The 23553-nt window shown below is 44.5% G+C and overlaps 1 protein-coding gene across 1 annotated transcript; it reads right to left on the reverse strand.

The window, feature by feature from the left end:
- Positions 1 to 1456: 1456 nt before the first annotated feature.
- Positions 1457 to 20389, reverse strand: HAS2 (hyaluronan synthase 2). Its single transcript, XM_086742591.1, has 4 exons — positions 19835 to 20389; positions 9943 to 10569; positions 5708 to 5809; positions 1457 to 3547 (listed from the first exon to the last, which is right to left on the reverse strand). Exons 2-4 carry the CDS (start codon positions 10567 to 10569, stop codon positions 2618 to 2620), a joined length of 1659 nt encoding a protein of 552 aa, XP_086598717.1. The 5' UTR covers positions 19835 to 20389; the 3' UTR covers positions 1457 to 2617.
- Between the last annotated feature and the right edge of the window lie 3164 nt (positions 20390 to 23553).

Raw genomic sequence — 23553 nt, forward strand, 5'->3', positions numbered from 1 at the left:
TGTCTATAACCCTCAGCAGTGGGAAATACACGCCTGCACTTCGGCTGTGCTGGGGCAAAGTGGGCTTGAGAAACAGCAGTGACGAGGAGTAGGAGAAGGCCAGGTACTCGCTCTCCTCTGCTTCCTCAGCTATGGAGGGCAGTAACTTCCAGTAGACGGGAAGGCTGGAAAATATCAGCTCTTGTGTAAAGCACTTTGGCCATAAACTTCAAAGCACTTCCCAAAAGGAAGCTGGATTGCTATTCCTGTTTTACAAATCAAGAAGCTGAGGAAAAAGGGAAGGAAGTGTTTTGACTGAATTCATCTAGCAGCTGCTGGCAGAGGCAGGCAGACACATTGAGTGCTGCCATATACTGTGCCATCCAGGTGACAGGCACCAGCACTGGAGGGACCTGCGGTTCCCAACTCCTGTGCTGCCTCTGCCAGTGGGGACCAGTCCCTGCCTCATCTAGACACACAATCTGCCACGCAATGGCAAATTCCTACTTGGAAATCACTGTGACACTATAGCAACATCCTTCAAACCATGCAGATTTACAGCTTCAAGGCAGAAGTGCTGATCAGAAATACCAGGAATTAGTCATAATCTTATCAAAAATATTTTATTTATGAAAGTAACAATTATACTATACACCCTATATTGGAAGTACATTGAATAATTGCTAGAATAAATACAGGCAATTAATTCAATCTTTTTATAGAATGAGAGGATTTATTTGACATTTGAATGTTAACCCAAGCTTTAACTTACATCATAAATAGTTAAAACGCATAGTCAAGTTTTTTTTTTTTAATTTTTACTGTTTCCTTTGCTTTTTTTTTAATACTGTTCTATTTTGTAATCAACATGAATCAACTCTCCAATCATTAACAAAATATTAGTATGACTTTCAAGCAACCATGTATCTCAAGATAATCAGACAAATAAGGTAGTGTGTGTGCAGTTCATTCTAGAGCAGAATCTATTCATGTCTGCATAAAAAAGAGAAGCTGAAAATGCTTCTAAGTTCTTTAAGCATCATATGCCGATTTCTGCTTTACCACAGTGCTTTTAATACCAGAATCTAAAAAGGGCATGTATCTGTATGCAGCTGGCTTTCTGTTGCTCTTTGTAAAGTATATTAGGGCTCAATGCCACATTCCTTTGGCTGGTGAAGGATTGCAGAATTTAGTCCTGAATATTATTTCTCAAAGCCATCGTCCAAAATCATCCAAGACTGATTATTAGGCACCAAGGAAGTGATAGACTTGCTAAGGCTTGATGTTTTCTGATTTTTAAAAAAATGGCTTATTTTCTGGTAGATATGCTTTAGTCAGACGTAAATTATTGTGCTCAGTACTGGGGTCTGTATTACACTGGATATCAGAGAAGCTGATGTTTGTACTTTCTGTAAACTCTGTAAAGGGCACTGCAAAAGTTTTATAGTAAGACACCCATATCTCAAAAATGTTGAACTCAAAAATCTGAACTACCTGCTTGGTAGTAGCAGATTATGAAAAATTACAACCATCAGTGAAGTCAATAGTAGTTTTGGGTGTCCAATATTTCTCCAGATCAGAAGATTTTGACACCTCATGTCCCATGTGAAACTAGTGGGAGCTTTCCTATAGCAATGTCTTCTCCAACAGCATAGAGGCCTGCCTTGCCGAATGGCTATTGTGCATGCCAGGGATATGATGCTCTCAGAAGAGGAGCAAATTTCCCTTTTACAACCTTATCCAAAACAAAACCCCACATTGCACATATCTACCCCTTTGGCCTTTTTTTACACAAAAATATGCTTGTATTCAAAACTGACAATGTTGGGCCTTTCCTAATAAATATCTTCAAAGAGCACATTTAAATGCTTTTTCACAGAAATAACCATTCATCAGTTGCAAAAATGCAGAGACTTTTTATTCTTTCTGTTGTGAACAAAATCAATTCAGCACAAATTTTGGGGGAGGAAGTATGGGGGTTTTTTTCCCAAATGTATTTATAAAGGCTAACGAACAAAATGTTGGGGAGGCAGCTTTTTTTTGGCAGATAGTAAAATATAAAATATGTGATTTAAAAAAAAGTTGGCTTAAAAATACACACACACAAATAATACAATAATATAAAAATACAGCTCAGCCAATGGGCTCTGAAAATTTACCTTTGGCATTACATTTGGCAGCCTAACACAAAAGACCCTTCCTATAAACAGGACTATAAAAAAAAGTGAAGTTCATAAATTAGGTTGCAAGGGGTTGCAAGATCCTTTTCTTGATTCTCCAGACTCCTTTCCGTCCTGTCCACACACATAAGCATGACCAGTGAGGTATATAGAACATAACACTGTCAGGCATATGCACAATAAAAAAGTGCATAAACATAGAAGTTCTCCCATTTTCTTGCGAACAGGTCGAAAATGTGTGGTTTGTGTTTTCTCCCCCTTGGAAAAAAAAAAATCATTTTTTATTGTTTTTTTTTTTCTTCTTACTTTGGCAGGATGAAAATGAACCCAGAGGAATATAAATGTCCTATTCCCAGCAGCAATGATCCATTTCCCTTGGCAACATCCATCTGATGCCACAGATACTACAAGGTCGTTGGGTTGCTTTACAACTCTCTGGGTAACTTCCCACGGAAACATCATACGTCTAGCACCATGTCATAGTGTTGCTCTTTCTTCCGCCTGCCACATTTGGTGATCAGAACCAAGTACAAAGTCAAAAGCATCACCCAGTAACATGCATAGAGTATTGTGCCAATGATGAGAACTGTCTGTTTTGATTCGGAAAATGGCTTTTGCGATTCCTTGTAGATAGTGAAAATTACGCCACCTAGGAGGATTGTAAACCAAATGGAGACTGGAATGAGTCCTATAAAATTAACTACAATGGTTTTTCTTCCTGACGTGCCCCACCCTGCTTTGTTTATTGTGGCAATTGCAAACATCTTTGCTGGCAGTAAACTTGACATGTACAATACTGAGTAGAGTGACATGAAAACCATGACAATGTTGCCCCTAAGGAAGCTGGCAAAGGAAGATTTTATCAGGCCCACTAACTGAACTGTCAACAAGAAGAGGAGGATGTTCCAGATTTTTCCCCTGTAGAAGAGCTGAATGACTGTGGCGATAAGGAAGAAAGGAAAGAATCCAGTGATTACAGCTTCATAGGTCATCCACAAATGGTGCTTGTGGAACCACATTGCATTATAAAGCCACTCTCTAAAGTACGATTTACTCCAGCGGGTCTGCTGATTCAGCCACCTGAGATACTCTATCGGTGTTTCGGTAAGGCACTTGGATCTAGCTGTGTATTTTGTTGCGTAACCCAGACTTAGCACTCTGTTAGTTAGATGCCTGTCATCTCCGAAGCTGCACTGGGAGCCCATAAATTCTTGATTATACCAATCTTCCACAAATTCATGGAGTAAAGAGTTTCTGTACATTCCCAGAGGTCCACTGATGCACTGTACACAGCCGAAGTAGGACTGACAGGCTCTTTCTATGTTAAATGCCATCCAATATCTCACGCTGCTCAGAAAGGATATCCAGGAATCGTATTTGTTCAAGATCTGCAACATACAAAAAGTTTTCATTTTAGATGACCTCTTGAGAAAGAAAATACACACATTGGATCAATAAGGGATTTGCAGAGACCAGAGCACCATTAGCCAAAATACAGGGGAAACCTCACTCCTCTGTCCAAGTCATGATAAATCCAGGAGCTACCTGTACAGTTCAGGACATTGACAGGAAGGGCAAGATGAAGCCTTCAAAAGTCTGTTCCATCGAAATGTTATCTTTTTCCTCACAACCTTTTGTCTTCTCCACCAAGAAACTTCTTTTCTGGGTCACTTCTCCTTTCCCTTCACCCCCAGTTAAAGACCTGCTGGTCTCAGCCTCTCCTGAGGAGATGGTAGAATCCCAAATGTGTCTTCTGCTTCTTTTTCCCTCAGACTACATCTTTGGGACTCACAAGACTTCTTGCAGCCCTCCTAAAGCTATCCCAGAGCATGAGAAAGGTTGAGCACATAGTCTTTGGCCTACATTTTTGGTATCATAAAGCTTGCCTTAGAGGTTTGACCCTGGACTATGTCCCTGTATCTGACATTAGGCCCCCCTAAAGAACAACCTGTTATTTGTCTCTGCAGTACTAGCCATGTTATGTTGCCCCAAGACATATTGTGATCCTCCAGTAGAATCATGCTTTGGCCTCCATAAAGGTCTCAGTCTTTCTCTTCTGCCCTAAAGCTCACCTGAAGCTCAGGCCAACACTTAAGATACAGCACAGTCATAGTCTAGGAGTCTGAATGCTCAATGGATAGTCTAGGAGTCTGAATGCTCAATGGATGTATGAGCACATGCAGATGCCCAAATCCTTGTCTTCAGATCCATGTTCTCAGCACACATCTTGTGCTGGGGAATGTGGCAAGGAAGAATCTAGCACAGCAGCAGTGCCAGCTCTGCACTGGTATCTTCTCAGTGTGGGGTTTTTCTGTGACCTTCTACAACTAGAAAGCACTTTTCTGCATCAAGAAAAAAATAGTCTTTTGCTCCAATGGCCCTAATTTCTGTCAGATTTGAAGACCAAGTGCCCAACTTGTCTCTGTTTCAACTTAATTCCAGAATATTTTAGAAGCAGGAGGGCTCAGGGATAGGTTCAATTCTGTTTCAAGCATGTTTGGTGTATGCTGGAAAGTGAAATAGGAAAAAAAAAAAAAAAGCCCAGAGCCTTCATTCTACCTCCTTTCCTCCCAGAGGACACACGTCCTTCTCACCTCTCTTTGTAGATGCTTATGAACCTTCACTGCCATAAGGGAGCCCATACTGTCTCCTTCCAGTTGTACTCACATGTGCTTGGCGTCTCACACGTGGGTGTGATGCCTGGTTCACGCTCAGCCCAGAGCCGCAAAGATATTCAGGCTTCTGTCGGAATCTTAATTTCTGGAGTTAAGAGCCACATGCCTGAAATACTTCTGACTACTGGGGCGTTCATTAGTAAGTGCTTGCCCATATAGACGGCCCTTTCTCCTCCATCTCGCATAAAAGCCCAGCTGAGTACGGGGGACCAATCCCAAGGCCAATTGAAATATTCATATGCATTTTTCTTTATAAACTGCAGCAGAAGCAATTGTACCAAAAGGAATGAACAGCCTTTTGCTGTAGTTGTCAGCCAGACTCGGCAATGCTGGAAATCCTGACAAAAGTGGAGCTGGGCTGACTTGGGGGCTTTCCATTGTCCTGCCTGACAGAGATGCGGAGGAAACCCAACAATACACAGAGTGCATAGTGCACTGCATTTCAAAAAGGCTTTTTATTCCTAACAATCTTGGCTGCCAGTGGTAACATAATTGAAGTGCTTAGAGTGTTGAACTTGGCTTTGGGAGACCTGTTCTCAGTTCCCTCCTCCCCTATAGCATTTCGTTGGTACCCTGAGCAAGCAGCTTTACCCAGAGACACAAAGATAACACAACAGTCCTGACAATGCCAGTGCCCCACTTTTCAAGTATATGGGGGAGAATAATATTGTTTGCTTTCTGTGGGTGTTAAAACCACACCGTGCTCATATCTCAAAATAACGGTTTCTGTTTGACAGACAGAAGGGTTAAGGTCTCATAAGAGCTTCTGTGATGGTATCACAGTATATTCAAAGCTATTCCAGTTGGGGAAATCTGTCACAGTGACAGTAGTTGCTGAAAAGCCTTTGTTAATCTGAAAATTACCATACTCACCTGCACATCACCTCCAACTCCTCCAACCATCGGATCTTCTTCTAAAACCTTTACCATCTCTACTGATGAGGCTGGATCAAGCATGGTGTCTGAATCACAGACCTACAAGTAAGACAAAACAAGAACAAACATGGGTTAAGGAGTACACTAGAGAAGAAAATAAAAATCATGCGAGTGATTGCATATTCTATGCATATTCTCCTGAATGCAATTAAATCTCCCTTCGGAGTCTGCATTGATATTTCTGGTAAAAGTCATTTGTACTGGGGAGCAAGGAGCGGTGCCGAACAAAACAGAGCACTCGTTAGTGCTGTGCATGCAAACAATCCTCTCTTCTGTATCAGCTCTATTTGTTTTACTGGCACGTTGGGCTGGCTTCTCTGAATAAGAAAGAGATGCTCTCAGAGATGGGGCACTGCAGAGCAGGACAGTGTTTGTGGGTGCGTGGCAGCTTTCTGCTGAGCTGGGACAGAGGGTTTCCCTGCACTGGCTGCATGGTTGGAGCACTCTGCTCAAATGCTTCCCACTGCCATATGAGGGAAGGAATGAGGAGTTAAATTCCAGACACTTGTTATAAAAAAGAAAAAGAAAAAAACAGCTAGGAGTCTGGGAAGAAACCCGATAGTTCTTTCACTCACAGAAGGCTTTAGCAATCAATGTAAGATAGGTATTTTGGATTCCAGAACAAACTCGTTTTTAATTTTAGATGCATAATGTGTTATTCATAGTGCAGGGATTTGACACTTGATATACAGAAATTATTTGCTATTTTCCTCTGGCATTCTTATAAAAAATATGTAAGGCCAGAAGGAGTGAGTTCTGAAGCGCAGTACTCCATGAGACCGGGGCAGAAATAGATGACACACACAAGGCGTTTCAGCCACACAAACACTCCCAGTCAACTAAACACTGTGTACATTAGGAATTGGCTTTAACCCCGGAGAGTAGGAGGAGGGCTCAGACAGGCTGGCCGGTCTGCGAGGCAGCTGGCATTGCTTTCGTTTGTTCAGAGGTGAACGACACGGGCTGCAGCCTGTTTAAAACAAGCGTGTGTCTCCTGGTCACAGTTGCTGCTGAAAGCGGTGCCCCCGTTGTTCTGTGTAAACTCATTTCGCAGACACCCAGAAGCTGGAGCAGAGGAGGCTGCTGTTCCAGAAACAGCCTTCTGGACAGTCAGATCCTGCCCTACAAATTCTCATACTGCTTCCAGTTTATCCCCACGCTGCATTCCTGTGATTTCAGATGGGGCTGGTAAGGGCAAAAGTTGGCAGCTCTGCATGAATCACCTATTAAGTCAGATTCTGGTGAGGCTTCATTTCAGGTATCCTAATTTTGGTATCCTTTCATCCAACCTTTCAATTCAGCCTAAGCCACCTCACGTCTGGTCTGGGAAGGGCGAGGAGAGCATTCTGGGGCTCCATTACAGACCAAACTCAAGTGGGGAGGTTACCTGGGATAGTTGGACCGTGTAGCTCGGGATGCAGCTGAGTGTCTGCCAACATGCTTCCCTCTATGCTCGCTTGGAGGGGGCTGAGAGGAGAGAGCTGATGAAAGCTCTCATATTTCCATCAGGAGAAAGCCACAAGCACCTCCAGATCCTGCTAACTTGATACATCCCTCTTCTCTCTTCAAAGGACTCATCCTGAGGAACACCTTTGTAACCTAGCCAGGGTGTTCTCCAGCTTTTGGAAAGCTATCATCAGTGACAGCACTCGATAACAGAAAAGGAGCAAAACAATTCTGCTGAAGAGGGGAAAGGATGCTTATATTTCTATCTGAGGCTTCCTGGACAGACCTGTTACTGAGTGTTTTGCACAGGGAATCTGTAGTTGGCTGAGTACCCAGGGCTCAGGCAGTGATACTCATCCTGTTTCTTGAGACCACGAGTGGTGGGCTGGGATCAGCGCCCTCCCCAGCCTCTCTTGTTTCCCTCCAGTTCCTGTCACTTGATGCGGCTGAGCAGCCCCGAGCCCATCAGAAGCATTTATCTATAGCAGAAAGACCCGTCCGTGAACAACACGGCTAATATGGAATGGGGAATCCTGAAAACACTGGATTTATTTACAAATTACCTGTGCATCAGTGGATGTGTCTGGGTTTCTGGGGCAAATCTTACAAGCCATCATTTTCCATGTGAATGATATTTTTGCAGGTGAAAAGAGGACACGCCCAGAGAAAGGCAGACACTTAGGAACCCAAATAAAACACCCTGAGGTCTGCCCAGCCAGGGGTGCCCAGGACAGCCCAAGAGCCAATTTGCCATCTTTCCACATAAGGGCTAAGTGACCTAGAAATTACTGCCTTGGATCACAGAGCTGCATGAAAGGGGCACTCAACCTTAAGCGAGCTGTTCAGATACTCGTTATAACCAGTTATAAGTCTAAGCTGCTCTGAGAAGTTCAGGCTGTGCTGGACTGTCCAGACGAGTACCTCCATCCAGCCTGGATGAACGGCACCCTGGCTGCCCCAGCTGGCTCCACACTGATGACAGCCACCAGTTTAACTCCTCTACGTGATTGCTTGCAGCCTCATTGCAGCCTTCGGTGGCAGCTCACAGCAGCATTACAGTCCCTGACACATTCATCAGGGCTTCTCAGCCAGGTCAGAAGTGTTAATTGACTGAAAGACCAGAAATGTCTCTTCTATTTTTTTTTTTCAGTTTATGCTACGGCTGTTGAAATAGAAACACTTTTTCCAGATTCCCTGAAAAAATGCAAGAGCTGGACTGAGGGAGGAAAGTTACAATGAGTCTGTTTCCTCTCTGCCTTCTCTCTCTGCAATCTGATACTTCTGTGCAAAGTGATTATAAAACTATGCTAATAAAGAAAACCAGCATTTTTATCCCATCGTAGTTCCTCACAGCACAAAACCAAAGTGCAGACAATGGAAAGCTTAAGCCCATTGTTTTCAGAGAATAAATCAGTTTCATTTTAGGAAGTGGTAAGGGATGGGTTTAAAATCTTTGCCTTACTCTCCCAGCTCTGATAACAGAGTGATTCCCAGCACTCTTCAGTTTCTGCCCCTCCTGTGTGTGGAGGACTCATTGCTCTCTGCCCAGCTACCGGCCGCCTCTCCGCATCCCTTGGACACTGTGCCCATGGAGGCTGTACCGTGCAGAGCGTGAACACACACACACCATCCCCCCCAGCACAAGGCTGGGCATGGACCCCAGAAACACGTATGGCTCAGCTGCACAGCTGTCCTGAGCTAGCCAGAGCATCTCACGGCAAGCTGCTGCTCCACTGGAGGAGAAGGCTGGATGCTCTGGGGTTGGGAGAAGGTGGGAAGGGCTGAGGGTGGTTAATTAGGAAGATCATCTCATATTCAGTGCGATTAGCCAAATAAGCCTTGCTGGCCTTGATCGATAAGGAAGGTTCCTCTGTGTCCCGTCAGAGACCCTGATCCCACCCGCCTTCCTCCACACACAAACTCTTCCCCTTCCCATAGTCAGCAGGGCTGTTTACAGGAGCGAGGAGTGCTTCCATGTGTAAGGCAAAAACATAGAAAATCTTCCACGGGATCCAAGGCAGCTGGAAAGAAATGTGTCTCTGCTGCTTTGGAAACAGGGAAAGAGGACCGAGGACCCAGCCTAATTCATTCTTAAGTGAATAGTGTCATAGTGCTTTAAAGGCCAAGTCGTGGTGAGTGAGGTAATGCAGCTGTAAGTGATGAAGCAAAAGCTCCTTCAGGCTTTAGCTAAAGAAAATCTTTCTTTCAAGGCTGCACATTGACCCTTTTATTGAATACTCCACACAACCTTTGAAGCCTTTAAAATACCCCCATCTTTTTTACAGACTCCACCACTGCTCCGAGATATTCCCTAGTGCCACCAAATACCCGTCTGCCTGCTTGCGTGTGGGGCCGCTAACAACCTCACAACACAAAACCTTACCAGAGGTCTTGACCTACAGGAGCAGAGAAGGGGGCTTCAGGAAGCTACTAGCTTTGTCTGAAGCAAAACCACTTGGATGAGAGGGCAGTACTGAAGTCTGAGGGAGGATTTCAGGTTTCTGCAGTAGCTGGTGCACAGATTTAACATATTCACAGATAGGCTGACCATTTTAAAAGGTAGCAAAATACGCTTTTAACGGTCAGGCTGTTTCCAAACAGACTGAAAGGAGCACTGTGTTCATCAGGGACTAGGATGGCCTCTAACATGCTGCACAAAATATACAAAAGCTGCTTTCTTTCAAAGTGTGTTTGAATTGGCACTGACCTGGCGCTCTAATACCTACCTGTACATAATCCACGCTTCTCCCCAGTGCTTTGAATGCTGTGTACATTACTTCTCTTTTTCCACCCCATTTCTGCATGATGCAAACGCTTTTGTTGGACAGGACCAGCTGAGATACATGTTGCATGCTCTCTCTGTGAGACTCATCCGTCTCACCTGGACCTTTGTCGTGAAAGTTATTACTCCAGGTATAAGTGGCAGATTTGTCCCTACCCATGATTTCAGTAAAAATGTCCATCATGTAAACGTCGTCTTCTGAGTTCCCATCAATGACCATAACAACTTTAATTCCAGGGTAGGTCAATCTTTTCACAGAAAGTAAACATTTTCTTAAGTAGTCAGGATCCTCTTGATAGGCAGCAATACAAAGGGCAACTGTTTTGTTCAGCTTGATTGGAGTTTCTAGCGACCGCTTCATTTTCCTGTGCTCTAGGAAGGCAAACAGGCTTTGGATGATGAGATGTGATGCCAGGATAGCACCATAGAGTCCAAAGGAGAAGTAGTAGTTGTCTGTTTGGATGAACTGGTAGCCCACAATGTAAGCAGCGGTGATTCCCAGCAGGAGGGACACCCCGAAGAGTGTGGTTCCAAGTATTCTCAGCATACATATAAACCTCTCACAATACATCTGCAAAGAAGCGTGGAAACCGTTAGCAGAGCCACTACTTGCTGATACAAGACCTCATGAAGGGTGCACGTGGCTACAACACAGAGCTCAGTATCAACAGATACACCCTGTGCTTCTGGCCATCTCATAGACGTACTGCATCACATTGCTCAACATCTCTTTGCAGTATTTCCTCTGTGTAAAGTACAAGTACACTTAATGTGCCAGGGATGTTTTCTGCTATTGGTAATGTCCTAACAGAAGATGGTGTCTGTGTCAGGATCTTATTTTGGCAGCCTGGGCTTGCTGAACAAGGTGCTCTGGGGGGGTTGGAGAAGGGGCTTTTGGGTCACCAGTCACGTCATATGGTCACGGGCGAGCGGAACAGCTGAATGTCAGGGCAGCCTCTCCTCATCCCCTGTCCATGTCATGACTGCATCCTCCCCTGAATCACTTCTGTCGCTTAGTTATGTTCGCAAAAATATTGGAAAGACATTCTTAAAACAGATGTCTGAATGTATTTATAATTTTTTAAACAGATGTCTGACTATATTTATAATTTATATATATATAATCAGACACCTGCTTTAAAAGGTCATCTTAATACTATTGCAAAAATGTATTATTCATATATTTGTGTGCACAGATATATGCACATGTGAGCATGTGTGTATAGGGCTAAAGCTTGACTAAGATTAAGTCTGTGGCAAAAGTACGTATTAATTTAACAGCACCAAGACTCCACCCTGGACTCAGAAATTCATTAGAACATCAGCCGATTCTGACAATTTCTGCCTATTTAGGTTACCTGGCTGTAAAGTCTTCTAACCTAAGCTGGGTTATGGAGTAGCCTGCTGGCATGGAGGGTGCTCCGGCATTCTTGAGATAAACGATAGACAAACATGCACACAGGCTGACAGGCAGAATATATTGCTACCTAATTGCTTGTTGTTAACAATCATGTTAACTGTTTAATGCAACAGCTTTCTCAGAATTATAGGAAAGTTAATGACAATGCTTTATGTCAACTGAAGCATTTGACCTTAAGGATGTAACACAGATAATGTCTGTTTAAGGCTAACCCAGCAAGTGCATTGCAAGTCAATGAATCTGAAACCCACGCTTGAATATTTTGCTGAAGTAGGGCTTCTCAGAGTAACAGATTTAATACTTGTGTTTTCTTACTATTATTCATATTTTCCCTGCTGCTATCATCTCACTTGTCTGCAGATCATGTTTATTTCACCATCTGTTGGCCAAAGCTGAAGCTGGAACAGCACTTCCTTACATCATATATGTCTTTAACTCTTTCTTGAAAAAATACAACCAAGCTGCAGCAGCATAACCATCATCAACTATATTTCTATCTGAAAAGTTTCAGGCTTGGGGAAAAAAAGAAGTCAGCACAGAATCATTTACAAAATAAAAATAAACCAGGCGAGCATAAAGCCTGAAGTTACGAAAACCATGCTTTTTTCCACTGGCTGTTTAGGGTCTTAAATTTCAAGACAGGAGGAAGCCTCTTAAATTTATATTTGGAGACACTGTTAAAGAAATTGGACCCTATCTCTAGGACTTCCTTGAATACTTATGGCTGGGCTCCGACAGGTGCTGTAATCACCCACCAGCAAAAGGGATGGTCCCTGCTCTGGCCTGCCTGAAAGTCTGTCACAATGTGGGTCAGAGAGGAGCCTAATAAAAGATAACTTACGCTTACCACCGCTGTAAGCGAATTAAAGCCCTGTGCCCAAAATAGACTCTCTTTAGAAAACAGATTAAGTAATGGATCCCCTCTAGATTACCTTGAAGTCAAATAGCCTGTGTGTTTATTAATCCCTCAAGCACGCAGAAGGTCACAAACACCAAGGTAAACATTTCATTAACGGTGCAGTTGTACTCTGCTTTCCCATTTGGGGTCCACTACTCCTCTTCTCTGGCCAGAAATAGAAAATTTCTATTAGTGAGTAAGGGCTAAAGTCTGCTTATATTAAGACTTATATGGCTGAAATCAATGGACCACTGTATAGGTTAGTGCTCACAGGATTTAGATTAAGATCTGCCATGTTTACATTTGACTGGCTATATACTGTACTAAGCTTCTTTTATATCCATTCGCTATTGCTTTCTCTCTTCCTGTGAAGTGTTTCCGCATAAAAGGAAGAAAAAAAAATGAATCCTCTGATCTTGTCATTACAGCACAGCTTCCCTCCCTCGCAAAAAAAAAAACACACCAGTCTTTTAAGATCAAGAAATGGATTTCTGGTCTTAATAAAACAGCATTTTTTTTTCTATCCTTTCACTGTCAACCTTGGGAAAATAAACTGTGTTTTGATCTGAATTCCTGGCTTTCATCAAAGAAACTTTCCCCTTTGTATGTGCAATTGAGGTTTTTATGTATAGCCTTTTAACTGATTGAATCTCGGGGTAAGTCTGGAAAAAGTTCCTCAATATTCTCAAGTTTTAACACGTGAGGTATTGATAACTTGCCCAGTAGAACTGATCTTTATCAGCTTGAAAGTGCCCAAACAATGGGGGAGAAGCCAAAAACTCCCCACCCTTCTTGAATAATTGAGCCAAGAAATTAAAAGGAAATGATGCTTGTACAAGTCTGGGACCAGAGTGAACTGCTGAGTCAAACGCTAGCACTGAGGGTAAGGATTAGCTGCATCAGAGGTTTTAAGGTCAGACAGTGCTGTTATGAGTATCTAGCTTGGTCTAAAGACTGTAAAAGAGCATCCTTCGTAAGACATCAGTTGAAATCTGTTACTGAAGTTTCCTGAACTTCTCACACAAAGCTAAAATAAAATATTGCCTGAGAACCAGCATACAGTACTGTGTTTTAACAGTGCAAGCCTAAAATAATGCCATGCTGAGTCAAGATGTGTCAAATACTGGGTGAAGGACAAGCACTTATGTTAGTTTTCAAAGCCACAATTATTGTTCAGTCTTTTCTAAGTGCTAGGAAGATCCTTTCAGCAAAATGTAATTGCTCATATTCAAAGTTGCCATCACGGGCACCGTATGCACCTTGTATGATGAGTGCAGCTTAGTTTTTTGTTTACGTCTCAGCCTAAAAGATATTCAGTTCCTTGAGGGATTTAACCCAGTAAGTTTGTCCTGATAAACAGGCACTGTAGCACTTAAAAAAAAAAAAAAAGAAAAAAAGCACCACGTAGGTGAGGGACGGGGTGCTCCACACATGGAAGACATGCAGCCAGTCCGTATTCCTGGATCAACACAGATAATTGCGGGTCAATTCTGTACACACATGGAACTGCTCCCATAAGGTCTTGAAGTCAGGAGAGGTACATGGCTCCTCACCTGGTGAGAAGGTCATTTGGTGGGTTACCTCACTGTCTCTGGAGTCAAACCTAGATCTTGCAGTTTCTGAGCCGGTTTTTAACCAGTTCTGCAAAGCAGGAGGAGGAAGAGAGTACCTGCAATATTCTGTCTTGATTATTTTTTTTTTGGGTGAAAGCTATTTAGCAGTGAAAGAAGTCGGAGGGTCCATTGCTTTGCACCAGCCCAGAAAGACATTTCCAGAGGCCAGTAAGATTGAAGAGTCAAGTTTTAAGTAAGCAGCTGCAGACACGTGTATATTAAAGCCTGCCCTGCCCAGGGCACTGGCTGTGTCAGACTCTTTTTGCAGGTGTCTAAGTCCCCCATATTCTGCACAGGAAGCCTGAGACAGTACTGCTAACGCTACCCTGTAGTTTGGGCACCTAAATCTTTTATGGGCACCTTCACCTAACCCCACAGTGCTGAATCCAGTACAAGCTTTACACAGCCTCCAGCAAAGAGGGTCAAGGTTTTTATGCACAAAATGGGCGTATGCAGAGAGACTTCAAAGCCTCCTGCTGAGCAATCTGTTGTCATGATCTTGCAGCTGTTTATTTCCATGGATGGAGATGGTCAGTACTAACCAGCCCACCTAGTAGAAATGAAATATGAAAGCCATATGCTAAATCCTAATGCTGTGTAGGCTGTGGCTGATTCAGTGACACATTTTCAGTCATGAAGCAGTCCCAAGGATACAGAATCATAGAATGGTTTGGGTTGGAAGGGACCTTCAAGGGTCATCTAGTCCAACCCCCCTGCAAGGAGCAGGGACATCTCCAACACAATCAGGTTGCTCAGAGCCCCGTCCAACCTGGCCTTGAATGTTTCCAGGGATGGGGCATCTACCACCTCTCTGGGCAACCTGTTCCAGTGTTCTACAACCCTCATTGTAAAAATTCCTTTCCTAATATCTAATCTAAATCTACCTCCCTCTATTTCGAAACCATTACCCCTAGTCTTGTCACAACAGGCCCTACTGAAGATGCCTTGTAGTGACTGTACAGGAGAAGGCAATGTTTGCCTCTCTTGGGAGGCTTCTACGAAAAAGCATGGCCAAAAAATGAACCCTTGCATGTACTTGACATCAGAGTCCACTTAGTGAACTGTTTGGCACTGTGTCTCTTTTGGCATCCTGAAAAAGCCACACAAAGGGTACTTTATTTGATCACCCCTGTGATGAAGAAGAACTTACTCTACGTTAGTATTAACAACTACCGTAACAAAAAGTTGTAGTCTTCTAACATTATTTTCATAAGAAATCTCACATTAACAGAGTTGACTGATACCTACATTGTACATGTGACGACTGGGCTATTACTCTAACACTAGAGATCACACACTGTTCTCAGACTCAATAATGCCTTAATTAGAAGAACATAGCAAAATATGCTTGATTTCTCTCTATTCTGAAAAATATTTAGGGTAGCATTTAAATGTAGCTATGGTACATAGATCTAACTTTAATAAAATCTAAACATTTCACTGAAATTCAACGTGGTTTTATGTCTCAATTGGGACTGGGTCTTTACTCAGCAAAGAACACTGACTTCCATGGTAAACCACCACTCTTTTCCCCCCTCTAAAATAATATAGTGCAGTCTATCCATGTGGTTATTATTCAGCTTTCATGCATTGCTGAGCATAACAGAACCTGGGGATAGTTCATCCCTTTGCAAATTCAGCAGGCAAAGAGGAAAAAAAAAAAAGCTTGATTTGGTACTAATACATCAAGAAAGCAATAGACAGAATAGAGGCAAATACATATCCAGAAAACCTATGTGTATTGGTATCTGCGCACATCAATACATCAATATTATCTGCAGTCTGTTCACTTGTTCCATACCAGTCATTGTGTAGCTCCTGTGAGGACAAAGGAAGCAATCCTGCGTCTGCTGATACAGGATGTGGAACCAGTGACTGACGGGAGGTCAAATTGCAGTTAGGTTTGCTCGCAACACATGGGATGCAGCTCACTACATCATCTGTTTCAAAAGTCCTCTCTCGTGTACAACACTCAAACATATTGCCATATACTTCTTCTGGCTAGCTTTTCCCCAGAAGATTAAAAAGCAAGAGAAGGAGACATGGGAAATCTGTACATAAAACGTAATGATTTGAAAGACTGCTTGAAAGAATTAGCACTTACCAATTCCAAACATCTGAACACGATTTTAAAAAACCTTACACTGTGAAAGTCAATATTTGTTCAGGAGACAGCAGCAAAGGTTCAATCACAAGTGTGCTTATTTTGTCCCTTTCACCACTATAAAGGTTCAAGAGGGCTGTGCCTCTCCCTAGACATCTAGGGCTATGGCTACCCTACCAGCAAAGGGTCTAGTGCTACAGCAACAGATCTGTAAAGAGGAGGAACATCTGGTGCTGAGGGCCTAACTTCCACCCTCCATTCATTCTCATATTTTACTCTGAATTAAGTTTAGTCAGGCCCCATGAATTGAAAACCCATTAGTCTCTGAAAAGCATGCTCCAGGGGCACATCTTGCAATTAGTTTCATTCAAGAGGAATCCAGTTAGTGCGTCCAGTTATCGCTTTGCAATACAAACCCAAGCAATTTGGTTGAAGTGGAGGCACACTGGCTTCAACAGCACGGTCCTGATTCAAATTAAAAGGCCAATACAAACCGACCCCATGTATGAGATCTGCACATCAGACTTGTCTGCAAATCTTCTTGCAACCGAAAATGCTGAGCACTGAAAACCTTTGAAAACATCTCATTTTTACATGCCTGTAGAGAAGCTGAATTCTTGAATGTCTGCTTATCATGGTCCTCTAAACCTCAGTGCTGGGGCTTTGGATTCAGCAAATCATGTAAGTGTGTTGCTAAAGATAAGTGTGCACTTAAGCATTCTGCTGAAGAGGGAAATCAGTGGATAATTTATCTTGCAGTTCTGTAGTGCAGGCGTAAAAAAAAAATCTTTCTCTGTGAAGCTGCTGTTTCTGGGATACTCATGATAAAAATACATGCATACAGGTTTATTATACATATTAATCTCTCTTATGAAGGTGTCAGATGGGTCACTGCTTAACTACTGCATTTCTTACGTTAGGGTGTCTAAGAGTGGACCAGAACCCAGACAATTTGAATTGTGTTCCTGGTGTGGCCATTCTCCTGCTGGGTAACCTTAGGTAATTGAATTAACCTTTCTCTGTCTCAGCTTCCTCTCCTATAAAATGGGAGTCATGGTCATGCAAGAGGTTCTTAGAGGCCTACAAAACCCTTTGTAAGGCTTAGGTTACCAGTACCTGTAATGCTACTCTTTCTGGTGTGATACGGGACCAGTTCTCCAGTTTCATATAAAAGTTTTTCCTCAAAAAAACCAACAAAAACAAAAAAAAAACCAAACCCCAATAGACCACTTCCTATTTGTTTTGTCTCTACTCACCTGAAGGTAGAGTCATTAGGGGTTTGTCTATAATAAACATGCAATTCTTGCTCAGCAGGATGCCCGAGATCAGGGAGGTTGGCAACGTAAAAGCTGATACACGTGGGTAAATGTGCATACAGCTACCGAGGGCTGTTTTGCACACAACTGAAGGATGAGCATCATCTTTTATAAGCGTTAAAAATGAAAAACAAAACCCTCCTTGCTTGTGAGAATAATAGCATTGGCTTCAACAGAGCAGCTGCTTGAATGAGATGAACGTGTTTGGGTGCCTGTGTGTGTGCATGCAGAAAGGCTGACGCGTACTGCATGTGGCCTTGTACACATATAGGCTGTGTCTATACACAAACTGTATCTGAGCGTTACAGTTTTTCAGCCAATATTTAGACTCGTTATTAGCCTTACTTTGGTGGCAAAATAAATCATTTCTCTTTGAAGTACAAATGATCCCAGGTACACATCAATTACAAGCACAGAACAGCTGTCCAGACTCCCTCTTCTATTTTACAGCCTGCAGAGAGGAAACTGAAAAGTTCTGTTACATCTGTACATCTTTACTATGGCAGAATTACCATATCTGGTGCTTCTGGCTATTTATCGCTTCCAGATTTTGTCATGCCATTGATCTTCTGGAAAGGGCTCACAGAAGACTAAAATTAACTCTGGGGTTAGGTTTAAAATAAATAACAGGATTAGTAATGATGGCAAACTGTATTTGCATGTGCAGGCTTTGATCAGCAAATCAAGGATCTCCTGTCTGCCCAGTGCATGTTTCCCACTAAACTGCGCAAATTTAGTCTCTCATGGGTTTGAGCAACTGATGTGGAATGAATCCTACAGCTGCTGGTTGGATTTGTCCCTAACGTAGACAGTGATAAACTAGTTGTTAAATGAACCGAAAGAAGGCCTGCCCCTCTTCCCAATCAAACGCTCCAAGATACAAATCAGTAAGTAAATCATATTTGTACTCAGAGAGTTTGGATTGCAGTTAAACAAGAACCTAGCTTAGAAATGTTTTCTGGTTGCTGGATATGAAATTCATGGATGCTTTTGGCACAAAATTGAGTACTCCATGCCTTATTCCAGCCAATAAATATTTATTTGGTGTTCATAGCTTATTATATTTAAATTTGTCCATAAAGCACAAAGGTCATATGTTGTTTGAGTTAGTCAAGTCCCACTACACCGAATGGATGAGTAATTTGCCACTTTGTACACTAATCTTGAGTGAAGGAAGCCAATTTGCTTCCACTTCATAAATATGATCTGCTGAGTTAGTTGCCAGTGAACCACCACGGGAAACTCCCATTGAGTCCAGTGGAGCTGCTCTTCCCACTGGGAAAACCTCTTCCCACGTTTTTCTGCACTTGGATGTAGGATCAGAAAGACGAAATGAAATCTGAGCTTTGACGCCAGTGACAAACCTCGGTTAACCGTGGCGGAGGCTGGGTTTTCAGCAGTTTTTCAGGGAAAGAGAACACATTTCCCTGCCATCACGCCCAGAGCAAAGGGCCCATCCGGTCCCTGAGGGAAGCCCCGGGACCCCCGCGCAGCGACGTGACCCTGTGCCCACGGACAAACGACCCGGGAGGCCGGAGGCGGGGGAGCGAGGCCCCGGGAAGCTCCGCCCGCCGCCGCGGGGCTGCTCCTGCGGGGGAACCCCCGGCCCGGCGCCGCAGTCAATGGGGGCGGTGCTGGCTGCGTCACAGCGGGTGGGCGGGGCGCCGGGGGTATCCCCCGCGCTGCCACGTCACGGGGAGGGCGGGTCTCGCCCGGCGCAGCCAGGCGGAGGCTGTCGGGACCCCTGCGGGCAGCCGGACCGGGCCAAGCGGGGCCTTCCCCAGCCGGGCAGTGCCGCCCAAGGCTGTGCTGGAGCTGCCGCCGCCTCCGCCTGGCCCCGCGCTCTGACCCTGTCCCCGCCGGGCCCCGGCCCGCCGGCCCGGCCGCCGCCTCGGCGGGACGGGCCGAGGCGGGGCCGGGCCGAGGCGTGGGGAGCGCTGGAAGCTGGCGGGCAGCCCACCCCGCCCGCCGCGCCGCCCCTTGCCTCGGGAAAGCCGCCCTCTGCGCGCCCCGCCCGGCCGCCCCGCTGGCTGCGGCTTCTCCCCGCGCCCCGCCTTCGCCTCCCGTCCCGCTCTCCGCCCCTGTCACCCGGCCGCCAGCCCTGGGTGCCGGTTCCCTGGCGACCTGGGCGGGTAGCAGCGGTCACCTCCCCCGCCGGGCTCCGCGGAGCGGCTGCCCAACCTGTTGCTCGAATTCGTCTTATTTTTAGGCTTGGTTGGGGCCATTATTACTATTTTATTTTTTTTTTTTCGGTATCTTAATCGGCTTACACGGAGGAGGGGTTGAAGCTGAAAAACCTCATTCATCCTCACCGCGTTCCTATTCACTGCTGAAATAGGTGTAGCGCAGAGCCGGTAAGATCCTCCTCCAGCCCCACTGCTATTTTGGGGATCCCATCTAGCCTTCCTCCCTTGCATAGTGGGGATGGGAGGAGAGGGTCTTCTGCTATCGAGGCGACACAGAAGTGTAATCGTAAATCACCTACCTTGTTTGTCCTTCTGTCCTTTGGTCATAGAGAGGCTCCAGCCAGCTGTGTGGTCTCACGTACCGTTGCTCCCGCTGAACAGTTTCCAAGTTTGAGGTAAAAGATGAAATCGCACTTTTCAGGGACTTATTGAGACGCTCAGAAATTAAAAAAAAAAAAAATTAAAAATGAAAAATAATTAAAAAATCGTTTAAGGCTATTCAGTCCTGTTCATTTTCTCCCACGTGTTCTCACAATTACTGTGTATTATTCTTTCTCTGCTTCAGTTTCTAGCTCAAAGCTGTGGGAGGTTTTTTTTTTTTTTTCAAATAATAATAATAATAATTAAAAAAAGTTAGAAGTAATAAATTAAGAGTTAGTTTCTCGTGGTCGAAGCTGAAGATCTTATTTCAAACCCGGCTAGCCAGGAGCCTGGGGAAGTTGCAAGGCAGCGTCTGAAAGTTTGAGAGATGTACAGCATCAGATAAAGTCTCTTTGGTGATGCCTTGCTGATCGAGTAACTGTTTCAATGAGGTTTCTCAGCAGCAGCAGCAAACGGGTAATATTTTCCAGACGTCTTTTTCTTTCTTGCTGCTGCTTTTCTGCCTCCTCCACGTTATGGGGTCTTTTAACAAGTGAGACTTGAGTTGTTTTAATAGGCGGAGGATGGGAAGAAGGAGGGGAGGGAACTCCTGTAAGAAGGAAAAAAAAAAAAGAAACCAACCCTGCCCATTGAAATGATCTCAGCCAGACCAGTTCTGCAGCAGGAGTTCAATTAGCTAAGTTGCAAATTTTGCAGAGAAATGCAATGCACGTATGTTGCCACCACCTGATTTCCCCTGCATGCCCCGCAGTTAGGGGAAAACCCCCACTTTCCCCACTCCCTGAATCTCTAGGCTTGGGGTGTGGGGCTCATCCCTCCCACAGCCGCTCTTCGGCTGGGACAGCTTTTGCTGCTGCTGGTTTTTATTAATAAGGGAATTGCCTCTATGAATGGATGAACTTTGCAGTTTCCAATCCTGCTTTACCCATTCACTCTCGGAAACATTTGGTGTAGTAAATACCCAAGCAAGCTCCCACTAGCACCAACACCCATGCCACTTGAGTTAAAGCAAGCCAGGAAACACACTAGACAATTCAAGAACTGGAAAATTGTGGAGTTATTTAATTTTTTATTTTATTTTATTTTACCAGCCGTGCTGACTCTGGGCTCTGTGGGGGGTTCACAGTCGGGCAGGGGCACCAGGAGTGAGCAGCCCACCCCTCCCACCCGATCTCCTTCCCGTCGGAACTCACTCCCCTCTGCCCCAAAGGCGGATTTCCCCCGCTTTCGAGCCCCGCTTTCCACTGGAAGGGATGTAAAAAAGGCGCTAGGTGGCACTGTTGAAGTGAGAGGAGCAGCGCGGAGCCCGCGGACACCCGGAGCTGGGATGCGCGGCTGGGTCCTGCTTTGTCTCCCCGTGCCCTGGGACCTACCGGGGAGGATGAGGGGTGTTGGGGTAGGAGGGGAGCTTCTCGTTCCCCTGTGCTATTTCCTCGAGAACCACAAAGGTCGTTGCTCGGAGGCGTCGAGCCCACAAAGGGGACCGTATCCAGACACTGTTGGGAAACCGGCTGTGACTCCTCGCCGAGTTATCGCCCGTTGTTGCCTTCTGGTGTGGGAAAACTTTGCGGCGGTCTGGGGGCTCCTCACGCGGCAGAAATGGTTTAAAGTTGGTGATTACCTAGACTGGAGATTTTTCGGGCACCACGGGGAAGTGGTCAGATTTTTGGATGTGCTTGGTCGCTGCCAAAGGGAAGAGCAGCTGTAGGACGTACATCGAAGCCAGGCTCCTTGAGAAATTGGTCTGCCTCAAGTAACAAGTCTGCCTTTAGCTTAAGCCAGAGCTTGTGGCTGTTTTAAGGTGGCAGTGCCAGCGAAAGCAGCTGTCTCACCGTCCTCCTGCTTTGTGCTCCTCATTCCTTTGCACTGTCCCTTTCCCTGTGTTGGGAGAACTAACCTAGGTTAGAAAATAGCCATTTGGAGAGAGCAAGCAGCAAAAAGGTAAGAACAAGTAACTTGAGCAGGACAACTGCTTTTGGCAGCAATCTGATTTACAGTGGTTTAGAGTGTCTTTGAAAGTAAAGCATGGCTTAGCAAGTGTGAAGTCTAGCAGGGCTTTCAGACATTCCTCCATTTCAGGCCTTCCTAGGCAGCACCGTTCTCATACTCCAACCACCTCCAAATGATCTGTGCAGCATCTCCTGCTACAGGGCCCAGCATATCTCTCTCATCAGGCAAGGGGCAAACTGCAACGTCTGCCCCAAGCAGGGCTGGAAGGCAGAAAGGTGTCAAGAGGGCTACTGAACCTCCTGCCCACACTAGCCCTTCCTACCACCTAAATATCTAGTGTAAGCCAGGCATAGAATATGGTAAACACTTGTCATTTACCCAGGCAAGGAGCCATCACCAAGCTCTGCTACCATCACACATGTAACCAAGTCCTAGACTCATGATTTCCTGACAGCAGACTTTCTCTGGTGCTGCCAGAGGCAAGTGAGGATTAAGTTGTAACACAGATGTCCCAAGTCTGTGCTTGAACATGGCTACTCCTACAGCAGGATGCCCGAGATCAGGGAGGTTGGCAACGTAAAAGCTGATACACGTGGGTAAATGTGCATACAGCTACCGAGGGCTGTTTTGCACACAACTGAAGGATGAGCAACTCCTACAGCTCTGCCTTGAGCTGTTGCTGCCAGCCTCTCTTGGGCTCTCTGGACACTTTTTTGCCTTGTCTGGATTCAAGGACACGTACATCCTGCAAAGAGGACTTCGTATCTAGGATAATTTCTGAAATTAAGTTTGGGGGTAAGAGTGGGTTGGTTTGGGTTTTTTCTTCTTTTTGTAACCAAATGTTACAAATGAACTATTTCAAATGACCATTTGTCCAAAGGAACTATAATTTCTTTCTTTTTTTTTTTTAATTCCACTTTTTAATAGTTTAAATTTGGAGGCTGTATGTCTCCTTTAGTGATGACTGTATGTTACTCTGGAAATACAGTGTCCCATTGGCTTAATCCCATGCTCTTTAGTTTGAACAGAGATCAAGAGACAGAGTCTTGTGAGGCACAAATCTTTGTGTCCTGCTTGTATTACAGGGGCAGCAATAGCAGCACTTAAATCACACTGAAACTTTGTTTTAGAGAATGACATAATGGGAGTGGTGAGTCTCTCATGTCCACAGCTACTTCCTTCTCATAGCTCATGTTATGTGATCGTGCTGTCAGGGCAAGTGGGATAACGTAGGTCGCTGAAGCTAGGTTCGCCTACCAGGAAGGAATTAAAAGTAGGAGGATATGATTAATGCCAATCCACGCAGTGCTACAGAAAACAGATGTAGATGTATTTTATTGGAAGTATATGACATCAACAGTTATATGTTATTTTACGTCTACATCATAACCATTATCAATCAATCCTCGTTTCTAATTGGGATTTATAATCACAAGCAGTGGGGGAAAGGGGCTGCTTGGCTGCCACTGTCCACAGGCATGGATGATCACCAGCAGTGGGAGAATAATCTTAATGAACTAATCTGACTTCATTTTCTAATGAGGCAACGGGTTTGTTTGACAGAGGTCAGACAAAATACAACTGAGGGGAGTCTGACATAGGCTATGGTTAAATAAATTGGTTAGCATAGAGCAAATCAGAGGATGAAGTGATGGCATGTTAGTCACTCTCCAGTAACTGTTGAGTA

This window comes from Chlamydotis macqueenii, chromosome 2 (assembly GCF_036417535.1).
Source record: "Chlamydotis macqueenii isolate bChlMac1 chromosome 2, bChlMac1.mat, whole genome shotgun sequence".
Lineage (NCBI taxonomy): Eukaryota > Metazoa > Chordata > Aves > Otidiformes > Otididae > Chlamydotis > Chlamydotis macqueenii.